Source organism: Salvelinus sp. IW2-2015, linkage group LG2 (genome assembly GCF_002910315.2).
Source record: "Salvelinus sp. IW2-2015 linkage group LG2, ASM291031v2, whole genome shotgun sequence".
Classification (NCBI taxonomy): Eukaryota; Metazoa; Chordata; class Actinopteri; order Salmoniformes; family Salmonidae; genus Salvelinus; species Salvelinus sp. IW2-2015.
In genome coordinates this window covers 20,782,927-20,802,987 of record NC_036839.1, presented here as the reverse complement: position 1 = coordinate 20,802,987, position 20,061 = coordinate 20,782,927, and the positions used below count along the sequence as shown (strand labels likewise).

Genomic DNA, 20,061 nt, shown 5'->3' with positions numbered 1-20,061 from the left:
GCTGGCTGGTGGACGAGATTAATCCTAATCTGTCCCATGTTTCTCCCCCCCAGCCTCCCAAAGTGAAATGTCAAACCAGAATATGGCACCCCAACATCGCTGAGACGGGGGAGATCTGTTTGAGGTAATGAACTCTTTCTCAAATTGCCAAACACTGATTGGCTATTCATCCTCTGTGTGTGTATTTAAAGGATGGCGATTCAGAAGTGGACTACATGAACAGATTCCAAAGTGTGGTTAGTGGACACGGGAGCCCCAGCAGTGGTCAAGCTGTTTTTMTGTGTGTGTGAGATATATATGCTGGGGCTGGAGAGAGGAAAACATTTACAGGCAGAATTGATGTCTGACTAGTCTCTAGTTATTCTCAGAACCTTGGAGAGCAGCTAATGACCATACAACAAGAGTGCTGCTGTAAAAATACATCTCTTTATGATAAAACACTGACATCTAGTCATCAGCACATGAAAGGTCAAGAAAAGCAGATATTTTAAGATGCCTGGCTGGCTGACTTTCATTTGGGACGTCCAATCATTTATAGAGCAATAAATATCACAGGTGAGAATGTCATGGGGGAACAGGTCTGACTTCAGTAGTAGGCTATTTTTATATTGTGATTTGCCCCCAGGATTTCCGACGTGATGATGGAGATTTTGATTTCTTCTGGTTTCTATTTTCCCAGTTTGTTGCGGGAGCACTCTATCGACGGCACTGGCTGGGCCCCTACGAGAACATTAAAGGTGAGTCGCTAATCACTTTAACACAAGCACCTAAAGCTCAGACTGATATCAGTGACCATCTTAATGAACCTCTGTGGTCCCAACGCCCCCGCTCTTAAACTAGTAGTGGATCTTTAAAGCACCGTTCACCCTCCTACCCCTGCTCTGAGTGGGAGATGGATACTGCTGCAGGGGGAGGAGAACATGGGAGCCCTAGTCTAAAAGGAGCTTTGTACGTCATAAAAGTATGCAAAGAGTGGAAATTGCCATTCAATGTGGAAGTAGCGATTGCAAAGCGCTTTCAAAATCCCTTACCTGCTCCTTAAGGTTCTTTCTAAGATCTCAACAAGCACAGTGTGTTCTGTAAACTAAGCATAAACCATGCCACTCTATTTCCCGACTTTCTCATCTCTACTACTGAAAGAACACAGTCTTCTCTTGAAAGGAGGGGACTTTCAATTGTGTGAGAGTTTAATGCCATCAGCCCTACCTTCCGGTTGGTAGACGGCAGAACTGAGAATGTAGGATAAATCTCACTCGGTTTGACCTGGTGAACTTTGCTAAGCCTTGTGTTATTGAACCAAAGAAACTGTGATTTCTCTGAACGAGGCCCCATTCTACTGTGGTGGTGGTCTGCTGCTAACAGGTATTGTCATGTATTGCTCCTGAGGGAGTTGGCTCACTATGAAGCAGGGCTCCTTGCTTGAAAATCCCAATGGTTTTCCTTTGATAAATGGCACGTGCTTGACCCGAGAGCCATGGTGTTGAACAATGTGCTATGCATTGAACTTGCTTTGCAATTCCAGATAGATTTAAGATCCCTTGTCAAAAAGTCATTGGGTGTTTCAAATTCCAAACCTAGGCCTATTAAAGATGTGTTAAATCTTTTCATATGACTTATGACCAGCACATACCACCGTTTATTTTTTTGGAGCGTGCCTTTTGCATCTTAATGGTAATATTCTAATGTATTTGCAGACYGGAGACATGAAGTGACTATGAAGTCAACCCCGAGGCCTTGATTGTGTCTCACTGGTGTTTCTCTTATCAGAAGCCACTGTGAGTCACAACCCAACCCATCTCTCTGCGTAACGCCTACGTCACATCTTCCGTCTCCTCTCTTCCCCTTTGACACACTGAGATACAGTACCGTCACAGCCACTCGATTTAGGCCCTGAGCTCAAAACTATTGATTAAATTGACGGCGAGGGAGATGATTTGACACTGTGAAAGGCGACAGTATGTTACTGTTGTGCGGTTGCTCGTCTGCTAGACGTCACAGTTGCAATACCTTATACCACACACACACACACACACACACACACACACACACACACACACACACACGCACACACACACACAGACACACACACACACACACACACACACACACACACACACACACACACACACACACACGCACACACACACACAGGCACACACACACACAGGCACACACACACACAGGCACACGGAAACACAGGTACAAGCACACACGCACATTCTCCCTGGCTCGCTCATCATCTTCTGTTTCCGTGATTCAGGTGTAGTTAACAGCTCTGATATCCCCATGACGTCCTCCTCAGGTGGTTCCCTGGCTAACTAACGTCTTACTTAGCTACCGATGACACCCACAGCCAGCCAGGCTCATTTACTGCATGATGACTGTATCAAAAGCCATTACCGTGGCATGTTTCAAATTCTTATGATATAAAGTTATTCTCATTAGCCTGACTCGGTTCGTTTTTATGCTGTGATAACATCCAGCATAAACTCCAAGCCTAGCTAATGTGTATAAGAATGATAGGACCTGACTTGAGGAAGTGATGTACATCTACCAGCAGTACAGTAACTATTAGAGAGAATAGGATGCACTGGAGTAATACTAACTGTCAGTTCTGAGAAAAAGATTGGAATCATTAGTCTTTAGGAGGAGGTGATTTAACAGTCAGTACCTAAAGTGATGGCCATGGTCTGTTTCCTTGCCTGTTCAGGCTCTTTCTACTGGACACCTGTGATTTTGTGTGTCAGTTAGCCAGCCTAGTATTGAGGTAATCTGCTGCTGTACAAGGTCTGTGTTCCAAATGACACCCTATTCCTTATATAGTGCGCTACTTTTGACCAGGGCCTATATGGCCTATAGCGCTCAAAAAGTACTGCAATATATAGGGAATAGGGTGCCATTTGTGACGTAGCCTATTGGCAGTAGCGGGACCGCAACAGGAAGAGACTGTTGCCGTGTCTGAATACCCATTCTTGTGTTCTAAATAGTAGGCTTTTTGGGTATGAAAAAAATAGAGCTTTCTTTAGGCAATGAACAACTTCTCTGATAGAAAACGGCCTTGATATTAGTCAAACATTTATTCTACTGTCAATACATGTACTACAAAGTGTAAATGGGATCATTTTTGTCACAAGGCCAGTCTCGTCCAAAACAGAGTTTTGTAAGTGAGTTTGTCATGACTTGAGGGTTGGGTTTTGATTTCGACAACGCCCACTAACACAAGATACACAGCTGTGGTCAATACACTCTATCCATCCTACCGCAGAACACAGACAGCGAGAGAGACTTCCCAGCAGCGGTTCAGACATACAGTGCCTTTTAGAAAGTATTCAGACCCCTTTACTTCTTCCACATTTGGTTTTGTTACAGGTTGAATTTTAAATAGATTAAATTCAGATTTTTGGGTCACTGGCCTACACACAATACTCCATAATGTCAAAGTAGAATTATGTTTTTTACAAATTTTCATTAATTCAAAATTAAAAGCTGGAATGTCTTGAATCAATAAGTATTCAACCTCTTTGTTATGGCAAGCCTAAATACATTCAGGAGTAAAAATGTGKCTAACCAGTCACATAATAAGTTGCATGGACTCTTTGTGCAATAATAGTGTTTAACATTTATTTTTTATGACTACTTCATCTCTCTACCCCACACATACAATTACCTGTAAGGTCCCTTAGTTGAGCAGTGAATACAGAGAGACTCATCCATGCTTTTATTACAAGCAAAATTGACTACTGTAATGCTCTCCTGTCTGGTCTACTCAAGAAAGCCATTGGTCAACTGCAAAACATACAGAATGCTGCTGCACAGGTACTGACGAAGACCAGACAGAGAGCACACGTTACACAGGTTTTAAGGTCGCTGCACTAGTTGCCTGTGAGGTTTGGAATAATTTTAAGATTGTTCTATTGGTTTTTAAATCAATCCACAATTGTGCACCCCAATACATGTCAGACATGCTTTTAAGTTATGGAACCAGTAGGTCCCTCAGGTCCTCTGGCACTGGCCTTTTAACTATCCCAAAGCCTAGGACCATGATGCAGGCTTAAGTTATTATGCCCCCAGCCTCTGGAATAGCCTGCCAGAGAAACTGAGGGGGGCTGAAACTGTAGGCATATTTAAGAGATCTTAAAACAAGACCAGGGAGGTTTCCCAATGCCTCACAAAGAAGGGTGCCTATTGGTAGATGGGTTGACATTAAATATCCCTTTGAGCATGGTGAAGTTATTAATTACACTTTGGATGGTGTATCAATACACCCAGTCACAACAAAATMGACTATTTGCCTACCCCCCCCACCCCCTTTACACCGCTGCTACTCTCGGTTATCATCTATGCATAGTCACTTTAATAACTCAACCTACATGTACATATTACCTCAACTAACGATGCCCACCGCACATTGACTCTGTACCGGTACCCCCCTGTATATAGTCTCGCTATTGTTATTTTACTGCTGCTCTTTAATTACTTGCTACTTTTATTTCTTACTCTTATCCATATATTTTTTTAACTGCATTGTTGTTTAGGGGCTCGTAAGTAAGCATTTCACTGTAAGGTAACCTGTTGTATTCGGCGCATGTGACTAATAACATTTTATTTGAACAAAGATGCAGTCATCCTTCCTAACATAGTTGACGGAGAGGAAGGAAACCGCTCAGAGATTTCACCATGAGGCCAATGGTGACTTTTTAAAACAGTCAGAGTTTAATGGCTGTGATAGGAGAACACTGAGGATGGATCATCAACATTGTAGTTACTCCATAATACTAATCTAATTGACAGAGTGAAAAGAAGGAAGCCTGTTCAGAATAAAAACATATTCCAAAACATGCATCCTGTTTGCAACAAGGCACAAAAGTAATACTGCAAACAATGTGGCAAGGCAAATTAACGTTTTGTCCTGAATACAAAGTGTACAACACATTACTGAGTACCACTCTCCATATTTTCAAGCATAGTGGTGGCTACATCATGTTGTGTGTGATTGAAACCGTTAAGGACTGGGGAGTCTTTCAGGATAAAAAATAAACTTAATGGAGCTAACCCGGTTGTCTGCTTTCCACCAGACTGGGAGATGAATTGACCTTTCAACAGGACAATAATGTGACTCTACATGTAAATTCGGTGTGCAAATTACATTGCAGTGCTAAGTAATCTCAGCCAGCAAATGCTATTTGTGTGTCTGAGCCATCAGCTGCCAGTAGCTGGCCCATCGGAACAAGCTCTCTATTAGCTACCAGTAGCTGGCCCATAGGAACAAGCTCTCTATTAGCTACCAGTAGCTGGCCCATAGGAACAAGCTGTTTATTAGCTACCAGTAGCTGGCCCATAGGAACAAGCTGTCTATTAGCTGCCAGTAGCTGGCCCATAGGAACAAGCTGTCTATTAGCTGCCAGTAAGAGGATTCAGGAGGGCTCTGGATCAATGAGCTAGACAGTCCCTCAGCACCTAAGGTGTTGGCAGCTATAATAGATTTCGGTCCATCTCATTCTCTCTCGCTCTCTTGTCTTTCTCACAGGGTACACAGACCAAGATGAGAAGGAACTATCCCAGTCCTTTATGTTCCAAAGCTCCTACTCTAGTAAATCATGCGAGTATTTAAATGCTGGGAAAGCATTTTGTTAGCCTGCATAGAGTTTCAACTGTGCCTGTGCATAAGTCACACAACACGCCAAAGACCGTGCAGTCGGAAAGTATTCAGACACCTTGACTTTTTCCACATTTCTTTACGTTACAGCCTTCTAAAATGTATTAAATAAATGTTTTTTTCTCATCAATCTACAGACAATACCCCATAATGACAAAGCGAAAACAGGTTTTTAGAAATGTGTTATATTTACGTAAGTATTCAGACCCTTTTGCTATTGTACTCAGGTGCATCATCTTTGAGATGTTTCTACAACCTGAGTGGATTCCACCTGTCTATATAAGGTCCCACAGTTGACAGTGCATGTCAGAGCAAAAACCAAGCCATGAGGTCGAAGGAATTATCCGTAGAGCTCCGAGACGACAAGATTGTGTTGAGGCACAGATCTGGGGAAGGGTACCAAAACATTTCTACAGCTTTGAAGGTTCCTAAGAACACAGTGGCCTGCATAATTCTTAAATGGAAGAACCACCGAGACTCTTCCTAGAGCTGGCTTCCTGGCAAAACTGAGCAATCGTGGGAAAAAGGGCTTTAGTCTGGGAGGTGTTCAAGATACCCAATGGTCACTCTGATAGAGCTCCAGAGTTCCTCTGTGGAGATGGGAGAACCTTCCTGAAGGACAACCATCTCTGCAGCACTCTACCAATCAGGCCTTTATGGTAGAGTGGCCAGACGGAAGCCACTCCTCAGCACATGACGACAAGATTCTCTGGTCGGATGAAACCAATATTGAACTCCATGGCCTGAATGCCAAGTGTCACGTCTGGAAGAAACCTGGCACCATCCCTACTGTGAAGCATGGTGATGGCAGCATCATGCTGTGGGGATGTTTTTTCAACGGCAGGGACTGGGAAACRAGTCAGTATCGTGGGAAAGATGAACGGAGCAAAGTACAGAGAGATCCTTGATGAAAACCTGCTCCAGAGGGCTCAGGACCTTCTCCTGGGGCGAAGGTTCACCTTCCAACAGGACAACGACCCAAAGCACACACCCAAGACAACGCAGTGGCTTCGGAACAAGACTCAATGTCATTGAGTGGCCCAGCCAGAGCCCTGACTTGTACCCGATCTAACATCTCTGGAGAGACCTGAAAATAGCTGTGCAGCGACGCTCCCCATCCAACCTGACAGAGCTTGAGGGAATCTGCAGAGAAGAATGGGAGAAACTCCCCAAATACAGGTGTGCCAAGCTCATAGCGTCATACCCAGGAAGACCTGGGGCTGTTATCCCTGCCAAAGGTGCTTCAACAAAGTACTGAGTAAAGGGGTGGAATACTTATTTAAATGTTATATTTTTATATATATATAGTTTTTGCTTTGTCATTATGGAGTATTGTGTGTAGATTAATGAGGGAAAAATACGATTTAATCCATTTTAGAATAAGGATGTAATAAAATGTGGGAAAAGTCAAGGGGTCTGAATACTTTCTGAGTGCACTGCATCCCCTGCGCCATTCAAAACTTTAATGGTTACAGCCTCTGAAAGTCTTCTCTCAAACACAAGGCTATCAACAGAGTTATCCGTTTTTGTATCCTAGAGCGATAAGGAAGTCTGGATTTCCTTTCCTGTCCTCTTCCCTCCTTTTCTCTGTCCAGTCTTCCGTCTGTGACAAACAGTACAGGCCAAAACATGAGTCATTTTGGCACTATGCCATTTTCATTATTTTTCCATTAAACGTCTCATCAGAGGCATGTGAAATTTGAAATGCACATTTGAGGTGTTTTTTGTTGTTTTTTTTCCTCCAATTTATGCCTTGGACACATCAGTATAGGATGAGTCAAATTATTTGGGTATGAGTTTTAAAAGTGAGATTTACACTGGATAGTTACTTTAAGGCAGAGCTCATAGATTTCTTAAACCTGTTCACAGACTATTGGCTGTGCTCTGCAGACCACAGTTCCTAACCTTGCACAATTACAGACAGACAAATAGCCCATGGCTCTATCTGCAGGTGTAATTAATTCCAGTGTTCCTGTCCTTCGATGGCCCCAGGATCTGCTGGCTACTTAGCCTCCTACTTAATCAGTGTTTTACCTAGGGGTGTGAACATTTAAACTGAATTGGGATCTTTAACTTTTAAAGAAAAATCTCTAACCGAAAATAACTTTATTTGTGTATTTTATTTTTTACACAATTCAAATCACAGTTTGGTAATCACAAATCTACAACTAACAGGTCCAGATCATCATCATAAAGGGAAAACATTTTTTTAAACAATTTTTATTTTATTTACCTTTTATTTAAGACCCCTTGAAGTTAAAAACAGTTTGGACACACCTACTCATTCAAGGGTTTTTCTTTATTTGTACAATTTTCTACATTGTAGAATAATGGTGAAGACATCAAAACTATGAAATAACACATTTGGAATCATGTAGTAACCATAAAGTGTTAAACAAATCAAAATATATTTTTGATTTTAGATTCTTCAAAGTAGCTTGATGGTCTTGATGACAGCTTTGCGAACTCTTTCAACAGAGGCCTGTGGGTGTTCTAGCGCAAAACAATCGACATGTACGTGTTTGAGAGTCTCTCTCACCTTTCCACAAAGGGGTCATATTAGTGTGTTGACCAAACTGTTCGGATGCTATAGACAGAAGTTGGCAGATCAGCTGTACCGAGTCCCAAGACGCTTGTGGGGGTCGTAGAGCAAAAACTGCAAAAAACATTTGTGTTCGTGAGAGTCTCGCCCATAGAGGGGTCAATAGAGGGATCGTAATATTTTGTAGGCCAAACCATTCAGATGCTACAGACGATTTTGTGATAAGACCTATTTTCGGGATGCCTCATGGTCTGACAAACACCAGTCTAGCTCGGTCACCTTTCACTGCCGACGCGGAAGCACGTTGCATCCAATATATCATTATAGGGATTGATTTATTATGGCGATTAGATTTCCGCGTGGACATTGATGTTAGGGGGTTAAAACGATAAATCATAAAATGACATGTGAATTCACAATGCAGATATGGTCCTGAGTATGACCGCTAGGGCGTGATGCAGTTCAATCTTCTGCAGTCGTGGCTACCAAACAGCGCTCACCTTGCTGCTGCCCCCCATCCACTCAGCAACGYTGGTGATTAATGATGCTTTTGGGTTCTCTGCTGCCTCTCCATGTTCTCAATGGTCAGTACATGGGACTTCATGTCCCACTTCTCATTAATGTGATGGCTCGTTGCAGTGATGTATGACAGCGTGTTCATAGACGTCCAAAAATCTGTTAACGCCACGTACGGTGTTTGAGAGCTCGCACTTTGTACTTGCAGACCAATCATAGTACAATTTCTCCACCCGGGACATCACGTAGCATCTTGTAGTCTGGTTCTTGATATGCCAACAGCGCCCATTGAAGCCGACATGCTCTACCATTGACAATGGCTCCATATCAACTGCAATAATTTCAGTAATCAGCGCTGTGATTTTCTCACGCCATCCCTTATCGCACTTGTTTGTGTGAAAAGCCTGTCTAACGTCTGCTGTCTGCGCTGCTGCCAGCAATGGTTTGGGTCCCATGGTGCCTCCCTTTCAGATGGTTAAGCTACCACTGTAGCTCAATTCCACCTCGCAAAGTTTGCATTTCACCACCTTATCATTTAAGTTCTCTAAGTATTGCCATACAGGTCATCGCTGCAGTCACTTCCCTGTCTCACTCTCTGCCATTATTATTGTTAAAGATATGTAATGTGTAGAGCGCTTTATATCCATGGAAAATCATTTGAAATATGCATATCTCCTCCTACCATTACAGCGTTGTTGCGTTTGGGCGGCAGGTAGCCTAGTGGTTAGAGCGTTGGACTAGTAACCGAAAGGTTGCAAGATCGAATCCCCGAGCTGACAAGGTGAAAATCTGTCGTTTTGCCCCTGAACAAGGCAGTTAACCCACTGTTCCTAGGCCGTCATTGAAAATAAAAATGTTCTTAACTAGTTAAAATTCCAAATCAAACAGCAAAATTATCTTTGGTATGACCTTCTTAAAACAATTCCATATAGCTTAGTACAACCCCCATCCCCCTGCTTAGACCAGGCTTAGAGTCTTATGAGTTAAACAGGAAAACAATGGCAGTTTAAATGTTAAGACAAATTGTACATTTGTCACATCCCTAGTTATTGACAGGCCAATATCCTCCGTCCCTTGTCGATGAGCACTGAGAGTGCATGAGAGGACTGCACCTGACTGTTTTAACCGCTGTGGGGGAGAGAGYGGGTGCTGGATGACACACACACACACACTAACACTGTCTTGTTGGGTAGATTAATCCAAGCAAGTGCTGTTTTGGAACATCCAGGTTACCAGATTTTGTATAATAAAGCCCTCAGACTGTTCATCCATACAGTACATCCTAACCCTAGCCTTGGGTGCACTGTTGGGAGTTTATACCTCTGTTGAGCTCCCTGCTATCTCCCTCTGTCCAGCACTTTTTCCTGCTACTCTCTGCACCACTCTCCCAGCATCCTACTGTCCCCCGCCAATCAATACAGTATGGATCACTGGCCCTCTCTCTGAACCTGTAGTCTACTGTGAGATTTGACTTTGTTCTGTGACCCGGAACTCAAATGTCTAATGACAGACTAGGGTAAATGTTTTCCTCTGATTAATCCAGCCTACACACTGTAAAGAGAGTAGGGTGTGTGTGAGATAGGGTCTTGATTGTGTTTGGGTGAGAGTTTTACCCTTGACCACCGCCTTGTACCGACATACACATTTTATCAGGTAGTTGCGGTAGACAGAAGAAGTGTATATTGTTACTTTGCAGTCCTACTAGGTTGCTTTAAATGAAGATCAAACTAAATCTAGAAAGAGCAGGTAAAAAAAACTGGAAGCTTTTTTTGTATTGTGGAAGTTGGCCCAGGGCATTCTCTATGATAAGTGTGTTGTGTTGTGGAGAGGGTGACACTGTCTCTCTTCGCTGTCACCTCTCCTGTGCAGCACAGCTCCAACCCACGCAGCTACTGTCACCTTTCCCCTCCTCGACCAGGCAGCTTACAAACACACACACACACACACACAGTGCCTTCCGAAAGTATTCATACCCCTTGACTTATTCCACATTATGTTGTTACAGCCTGAATTCAAAATAGATTAAATATGTTTTTCTCACCCATTTACACACAATACCCCACAATGACAAAGTAAAAACATGTTTTTAGAAATGTTTGTACATTTATTGAAAAGGAAATACAGACCTATCTCATTTTCATAAGTAATTAATCCCCTGAGTAATTTCTTTGCAGAAGCACCTTAGGCGGCTTTTAGTGGTCTTCGTATGTTTGTGTCAGCTTTGCGCATCTGTATTTGGGGATTTTTCTCATTCTTCCTTGCAGATTTTCTCAAGCTTTGTTAAAGTAGATGGTGAGCTGCGGGGAACAGCAATCTTCAAGTCTTTCCATGGATTTTCAATGGGATTCAAGTCTGGGCTGCTCAAGAACTTTCTTGTTCTGAAGCCATTCTAGTGTTGTTTTGGCTGTATGTTTGGGGTCATTATCCTCTTGGAATGTAAATATTGGGCCCAGTCTATCGTCATTTGTACTCAAGCAGCTTCTCATCAAGGATTTGCCTGCATTTGGCTCCATTCATTGCTACCTCTATCCTGACCAGTCTCTGAGTCCCTGCCTCTGAAAAGCATCCCCATAGCATGATGCTGCCACCACCGTGCTTCACGGTAGGGATGGTGTTTGACAGGTAAGGAGCTGTGTCTGGGTTTTTTTCTCCAGATACAGTGGGGCAAAAAAGTATTTAGTCAGCCACCAATTGTGCAAGTTCTCCAACTTAAAAAGATGAGAGAGGCCTGTCATTTTCATCATAGGTACACTTCAACTATGACAGACAAAATGAGAAAAAACTATCCAGAAGATCACATTGTAGGATTTTTAAATAATTTATTTGCAAATTATGGTGGAAAATAAGTATTTGGTCAATAACAAAAGTATCTCAATCCTTTGTTGGCAATGACAGAGGTCAAACGTTTTCTGTCTTCACAAGGTTTTCACACTGTTGCTGGTATTTTGGCCCATTCCTCCATGRAGATCTCCTCTAGAGCAGTGATATTTTGGGGCTGTTGCTGGGCAACACGGACTTTCAACTCCCTCCAAAGATTTTCTATGGGGTTGAGATCTGGAGACTGGCTAGGCCATTCCAGGACCTTGAAATGCTTCTTACGAAGCCACCCTTCGTTGCCCGGGCGGTGTGTTTGGGATCATTGTCATGCTGAAAGACCCAGCCACGTTTCATCTTCAATGCCCTTGCTGATGGTAGGCTTTGTTACTTTGGTCCCAGCTCTCTGCAGGTCATTCACTAGGTCCCCCCGTGTGGTTCTGGGATTTTTGCTCATCGTTCTTGTGATCATTTTGACCCCACGGGGTGAGATCTTGCGTGGAGCCCCAGATCGAGGGAGATTATCAGTGGTCTTGTATGCCTAATAATTGCTCCCACAGTTGATTTCTTCAAACCAAGCTGCTTACCTATTGCAGATGCAGTCTTCCCAGCCTGGTGCAGGTCTACAATTTTGTTTCTGGTGTCCTTTGACAGCTCTTTGGTCTTGGCCATAGTGGAGTTTGGAGTGTGACTGTTTGAGGTTGTGGACAGGTGTCTTTTATACTGATAACAAGTTCAAACAGGTGCCATTAATACAGGTAATGAGTGGAGGACATAGGAGCCTCTTAAAGAAGAAGTTACAGGTCTGTGAGAGCCAGCAATCTTGCTTGTTTGTAGGTGACCAAATACTTATTTTCCACCATAATTTGCAAATAAATTCATTAAAAATCCTACAATGTGATTTTCTGGATTTTTTTTTTCTCATTTTGTCTGTCATAGTTGAAGTGTACAGGCCTCTCTCATCKTTTTAAGTGGGAGAACTTGCACAATTGGTGGCTGACTAAATACTTTTTTGCCCCACTGTATATAGCGCTTTGCATTCAGGCCAAAGAGTTACATTTCTCTCATCAGACCACATAACCTATTGCCTTATAGTCGAAGTCTTTCACGTGCCTTATTGCAAACTCCTGGTGTACTGTCGTGCCTTTTTTCTCAGGAGTGGCTTCCGTCTGGCCACTCTCCAATAAAGCCCAGGGGCCGGATTCACAAAACATTACTTACGAAAAAACGTAAGAAGTTCATAAGAGTTCGTAAATGCAACTCAATGTTCTTAGGAATTCGTCGTTTTCTTGGGAACTTCGTAAATATCTTATGTGGCATTGACATTAGTGACGTGCTTGAAACCAATAAATAACCCTATGTGACAGGGATGATTTGGTTATTTTGTTATTTTTCACACATTATAGCCATATCATATCATTATAGCTATATCAAAATCAAAAATGGATAACCAAGAAAAGATTTTGAAGTGATGGTGGAGGAAATAGCAGCAAGGAAAAGGTTGCTGTTGGGGAGACTTGATAACTGCGGGGTCACTGCAGAGACCAAAAAGAAAGGATGGGTGTGAGTTGCAGAGTCTGTCTCTGCCATCGGGTATGGCAATTGACTGCGCAACTGGTAAGTTAGTTAGATGCGTTAGCTAGCTGACGTGTGAAGACATTATATTATAACGTTAGCTAAGTTTTTCTTTGCAAATTGACYAGATAGCACTAGCTATTTAACACTTCTAGAATATTGTAATATATTGTTAATTACTAGCTATCGAGATCATTTGTGTTCTTGCTGTATTTAAATATCCGGTAACCAACTGTGTCTGTGGCACAAGAAAACTTTCATGGTTGCAAAAGTATCCATTCATCTCAAGACAAGGGTTTAGTTGTCCTAAAGTTAAGTACATTTCCAAGAAGAAATCCTAAAGTATTATTTTTAAGAATCCCATTTCTTAACTTTTTTCTTAGGAAGAAACTTAGTAAAAACCTTAACATTTACAATAACTTTATTGAGAAATAGCAACTTTGCTTAACTTTCTTAACTATAGACTTAAGAAAAAATGGCAGTTAAGAAGACATTTTTTCTTAAGAAGGTTTTGTGAATCCGGCCCCAGATTGGTAAAGAGCTGTGGAGATTGTTGACCTTCTGGCAGTTTCTCCCATCTCAGCCAAGGAACTCTGTAGTTCTGTCAGAGTGGTCATTGGGTTCTTGATCACCTCCCTGTTCAAGGTCCTTRTTGCCTGGTTGCTCAGTTTGGCCTTATAGCCAGGTCTAGGCAGGTCTGTGTAGTTCCATATTTTTTAAATTTCGTAATGATGGAGACCACTGCTCTTGGAAACCTTCAACACTAGAAATTGTTTTATACCCTTCCCTCAGATCTATGGACAGTTCCTTGGATGTGGTATATGGCATGGTATAGTTTCTGCTCTGACCTGCACTGTCAGCTGTGGGAGCTTATATAGGGTTTTCTCATGTCCAAACAATTGAATTGGCCACCAGTGGACTCAAATCAAGTTGTATTGACATATCAAGGATGATAAAAGGAAATTGGAGGCACATGTGCTCAATTTGGAGTGTCATAGCATAAGGGTGTGAATACTTAAGTACAGTGCATTCAAAGTATTCAGACCCCTTGACTTTTTACACATTTTGTTACATTACAGCCTTATTCTAAAATACATTCAATTGTTTTTTCCCCCTCGATCTACACACAATACCAAATCATGACAAAGCAAAAACAGTTTAACATAACATAAACTGATGTCACGTTTACATAAGTATGCCGACCCTTTACTCAGTACTTTGTTGAATCACTTTTGGATGTGGAGCGTCGTTGAATAGCAATTTTCAGGTCTCTCAGAGATGTTTGATAAGATTCAAGTCCGGGCTCTGGCTGTGCCAATCAAGGACATTGAGTCTTGTCCCGAAGCAACTGCGTTGTCTTGGTTGTGTGCTTAGGGTCGTTGGTGAACCTTGGCCCCAGTCTGAGGTCCTGAGTGCTCTGGTGCAGTTTTTCATCAAGGATCTCTCTGTACTTTGCTCCGTTCATCTTCCCCTCGATCGTGACTAGTCTCCCAGTCCCTGTCACTGACAAACATCCCCACAGCATGATGCTGCCACCGTAGGGATGGTGCCAGGTTTCCTCCAGACATGACGCTTGGAATTCAGGCCAAAGAGTTCAATCTTGGTTTCATCAGACCAGAAAATCTTGTTTCTCATGGTCAGAGTCCTATAGGTGCCTTTTGGCAAACTCCAAGTGGGTTGTCGTGCGTTTTACTGAGTGGCTTCCGTTTCGCCACTCTACCATAAAGTCCTGATTTGGTGGAGTGCTGCAGAGATGGTTGTCCTTCTAGAAGGTTCTACCATCTCCACAGGAACTTTGGAGCTCTGTCAGAGTGACCATCGGGTTCTTGGTCACCTCCCTGACCAAGGCCCTCTCCCCCGATTGCTCAGTTTGGCCGGGCAGCCAGCTCTAGAAAGAGTCTTGGTGGTTCCAAACTTCTTCCATTTAAGAATGATGCATACCACTGTGTTCTTGGACTTTCAACACTTTTTTTTGGTACCCTTCCCCAGATCTGTGCCACGACACAATCCTGTCTCGGAGCTCTACGGACAATTCCTTCGATTTCGTGGCTTAGTTTTTGCTCTGACATGCACTGTCAACCGTGGGACCTTATATAGACAGGTGTATGCCTTTACAAATCATGTCCAATCAATTGGATTTACCACAGGTGGACTCCGATCAAGTTGTAGAAACTGAAGGATGATCAATAGAAACAGGATACACCTGAGCTCAATTTCAAGTCCCATAGCAAAGGGTCTGAATACTTATGTAAATAAGGTATTTGTTTTTAATTTTGTATATACAGTTGAAGTCGGAAGTTTACATACACTTAGGTTGCAGTCATTAAAATGATTTTTTTTAGTCACTCCACAAATTCTTTTTAACAATCTATAGTTTTGGCAAGTCGGTTAGGACATCTACTTTGTGCATGACACAAGTAATTTTTCCAACAATTGTTTACAGACAGTGAATTATAAGTGAAATAATCTATCACAATTCCAGTGGGTCAGAAGTTTACATACACTAAGTTGACTGTGCCTTTTAAACAGCTTGGAAAATTCCAGAAAATTATGTCATGGCTGTAGAAGCTTCTGATAGGCTAATTGACATAATTTGAGTCAATTGGAGGTGTACCTGTGGATGTATCTCAAGGCCTACATTCAAACTCAGTGCCTCTTTGCTTGACATCATGGGAAAATCAAAAGAAATCAGCCAAGACCTCAGAAAAAAAATTGTAGACCTCCACATGTCTGGTTCATCCTTGAGAGCAATTTCCAAAACGCCTGAAAGTACAACGTTCATCTGTACAAACAATAGTACGCAAGTATAAACACCATGGGACCACGCAGCCATCATACCGCTCAGGAAGGAGACGCCGTCTGTCTCCTAGAGATGAACGTACTTTGGTGTGAAAAGTGCAAATCAATCCCAGAACAACAGCAAAGGACCTTGTGAAGATGCTGGAGGTAACAGGTACAAAAGTATTTATATCCACAGTAAAACGAGTCCTATATCAACATAAACTGAAAGGCTGCCGCTCAGCAAGGAAGAAGCCACTGCTCCAAAACCAGCCAGACTACGGTTTGCAACTACACATGGGTACAAAGATCGTGAAATGGAACTGTTTGGCCATAATGACCATCGTTATGCGTGGAGGATAAAGGGGGATGCTTGCAAGCCGAAGAACACCATCCCAACCATGAAGCACGGGGGTGGCAGCATCACGTTGTGGGGGTGATTTGCTGCAGGAGGGACTGGTGTACTTCACAAAATAGATGACATRGTGAGGTAGGAAAACTGTGGATAAATTGAAGCGACATCTCAAATGGACAATGACCCCAAGCATACCTCCAAAGTTGTGGCAAAATGGCTTAAGGACAAATAAGTCAAGCTATTGGAGTGGCCATCACAAAGCCCTGACCTCAGTCATATAGGACATTTGTGGGCAAAACTGATAAAGCATGTGCGAGCAAGGAGGCCTACATACCTGGCTCAGTTACACCAGCTCTGTCAGGAGGAATCGGCCAAAATTCACCTAACTTATTGTGGGAAGCTTGTGGAAGGCTACCCAAACATTTGACCCAAGTTAAACAATTTAAAGTCAATGCTACCAAATACTAATTGAGTGTATGTAAACTTCTGACCCACTGGGAATGTGATGAAAGAAATAAAATCTGAAATAAATAATTCTCCTATTATTCTGACATTTCACATTCTTAAAATAAAGTGGTGATCCTAATTGACCTATGACAGGTAATTTTTACTAGGATTAAATGTCAGGAATTGTGAAAAACTGAGTTTAAATGTATTTGGCTAAGGTGTATGTAAACTTCCGACTTCAACTGTACATTTGTAAAAATTTCAACTTTTTTGCTTTGTCATTATGGGTTATTGTATGTAGATTGATGAGGAAAATCTTGTATTTAATCAATTTTAGGAGAAGGCTGTAACGTAACAAAATGTGGGAAAAGTCAAGGGGTCTGAATACTTTCCGAATGCACTGTAAAGGAGATTTCTGTATTTTATTTTCAATACGTTTTTCAGAAATATCTAAATACATGTGGTCACTTTCTCATTATGGGGTATTGTGTGTAGATGGGTGAGAAAAAAATCTATGTAATCCATTTTCAAATCAAGCTGTAATAGAACAAAATGTTGATTAAGTCAAGGGGTATGATTTCTTTCTGACAGCACTTCTTCTTCTGAAGTCACCRAGTAAATTACTACTTGAGTAAAAGTTTAAAAGTATTTGGTTTTAAATGTACTTAAGTATCAAAAGTAGAAATAATTTTAAATGTCTGATATTAATTAAACCAGACAACACGATTTTCTTGTTTTTTAAATGTACGGATAGCCAGGGGCACAGTTCAACACTAAGACATAATTTACAAATGAAGCATTTGTGTTTAGTGAGTCTGTCAGAGGCAGTAGAGTTGACCATGGATGTTCTCTTGATTACTGTGTGAATTAGACAATTTTCCTGTCCTGCTAAGCATTCAAAATGTAACGAGTACTTTTGGGTGTTAGGGTAAATGTAAGGAGTAAAAAGTACATTCTTTTCTTTAGGAATGTAGTGGAGTAAAAGTTGTCAAATATAAATGGTTAAGTACAGATACCCCCAAAAAACGACTTAAGTAGTACTTAAAAGTAGTTTAACTTAAGTACTTTACACCACTGACTGTACACACGAACACAGTCACTCAGACGCACAACATCTGTGCAAGTAGATAAACATAGGCATACACACACATTTAGCTATTTATTTTACACTCTCACACACAAACACACTATGCTTGACTCATTTTGGAGCAACAGTCTGCCTGGCAAAAATAGTTTTTCATAATTTGTCTATCCGTCCTATTCACCACTCACATGCCCAGCACTTACTTCTGCCAATATAACGTGTTCTCATTTCTCTTTCATAACCTCAGTTCTTCCTCCTCCACAATTTCTCCCACGGTCTCAATATTCACTCAAAAATAGACTCCTTTGGCTTATGCAAGTGGTTATGTTATCCTTATCGCTTTGTTAGTGCTCTTTAGTAGTTGCAGTCAGATCTGATCCATATCTCTACATATAGTATCCAGAACTCCAGGCCCCCTTAAACCAGAGGAGTCCAGATTCCCAAACTGAATGGTACAGGAACACTAAGTGCAATCACAAGCAAGGGAAAGCTTGGAGCATCTAGATAATATAGRTGTTGGATAAGTCCCATAGCCCTCAACTGTGTGGTGTTATGGAGCCTTTTGCGGGTTAGTTTCCCTGTATGATATCACCTTAGAAATAACAAGAACAGAGGAAGAGCAATGACTGGTGACTGTCTTCCTATTTGTTAATGTGTGTTGTTGGTTCTCTTATTCATCATTCTAAACGGATACGGTAGGCTATCTGATGGACGGTGCGTTAAGTCATAGGCCACTACTTCTGTGTGTTGTTATTTATCATGGTCTACATCAAGCTGTGGGTCCTGCATTAGAATCAAGTCAGATATTTGTAAGGAATTTAAACATCAGGCTAATTATGCACAGTAGTTGTTTCAAGGTCAAGAGCTGGATCTTGTTAAAAACAAAATCCCAGATGGGGATCAACCGTATGGAGATATAAGAATATTAAAATAGAGGGCAGGTCCTGTAGAGAAAGGCATTGACTATATTTCAATTAAATGCAAATCCACCAACTGTCAATCATGGCCTCTGCCAGCACTGCAGTTTGCATCACAGCCCAGGAAATTATTTGTTTTTATTCCAAGTACGTTTTATTTCTTCACTTGCAATCAATTGTCTTCTGCTTTTTGATGGGACCACCCTTTGTTTTATAATGAAATAGCAAAGTGATAAGAGCAAATTGGGCCCATCGCCTTTGTTTTCTGCGAGGCATAGATTTGCTTTTCAATGTGTAGTTACTACCATTAGAAATCCCCGTTAGGGTTGGTATCCATTAACAGTAGTGTTTCCTTGTTCTAATGAGCCTTTTATTCTCATCCTCCCCTTCAATGCATTGAATGTCTTTGGTTTAACCCCATCAATATCATGCCAAATGTATTGTGAACACACAGCATGCATTTTGTGCTCGTGTATTATGATCTGTACAAATAAGCACCAATGCACAAATGTAATTCACTATCCACAAACACCTTTTGATTTGTATTTGTAAATCGATGTATTGCATTAAACAAAGTGTAAACTGCAGATATGCAGGTCATTTCCAGGGGTCTTAAGTAAAATGACTGCCATAAAGATTTGCACATAGGAGAGATATGGAAAACCTGCAAATCCATATTTGGAAGCGCTTAGGTCACCTGACTTTTGGCAGGGATTTGACGACAAGAAAAATGAAAGTTCTCACGCGTAGAACGCGATTTGTAGTCGTAGAAAGCGATTTCTATAAAATCACTGGCAGCCTCTCTCGGCCATGCTGATGCCTGCCTTTCAAGGCTGCAGAAATTATAGTATGGTAGCCATAATATGTTAACCACTATGTCCAACGTAAATAATTGAAACCCTAGCCCTATATTACTCTATATTTGCAACACTATTGTGGTGTACACCCGTTCATCGCCCAAATAGTTGAATTAGCTGGCCTGTGTGATAGCACCACTAAATTAATTAGTGTCTTATTATTAAGTCTCTTTAACTTCTTCGAAAAATAATTAAGCACACAGACACCCACTTCGACATTGATAAAAATTGGCGCTCTGCGATCAAGGYACATTTTCTGAAWTTTTTTAAGATATTTGAGGTAGGTTCTGGCGAGAGAAGGCAAAATCGCATTGGCCAGGACACAAACATTCAGTGTGTGTCACATATGAACAATGACCTGRTTCCATCACGGACTCTCAGAGCTCTTTGACTGTGGCAGGAGCTGGTGCCGAGAAAGACAGGGCTTTGGATCATTATTTTCCTCATCAATCTCAGCTCATAGCCAACTGACAACTAAATAGAAAACAAAAACATGTTTTTTTTCTTCCCCTCATCAGTT

The 20,061-nt window shown here is 41.6% G+C and overlaps 1 protein-coding gene across 2 annotated transcripts in view; it reads left to right on the top strand.

The window, feature by feature from the left end:
- Nucleotides 1–20,061, top strand: part of LOC111976652 (NEDD8-conjugating enzyme UBE2F) — a 105,838-nt gene that overhangs the window by 68,348 nt on the left and 17,429 nt on the right. For both annotated transcript variants that reach the window (XM_024005656.2, XM_024005663.2), the window contains 2 exons: nt 54–124; nt 680–737. In XM_024005656.2, the coding sequence (XP_023861424.1) occupies nt 54–124; nt 680–737 (129 nt within the window). The remainder of the gene's footprint in view (nt 1–53; nt 125–679; nt 738–20,061) is intronic.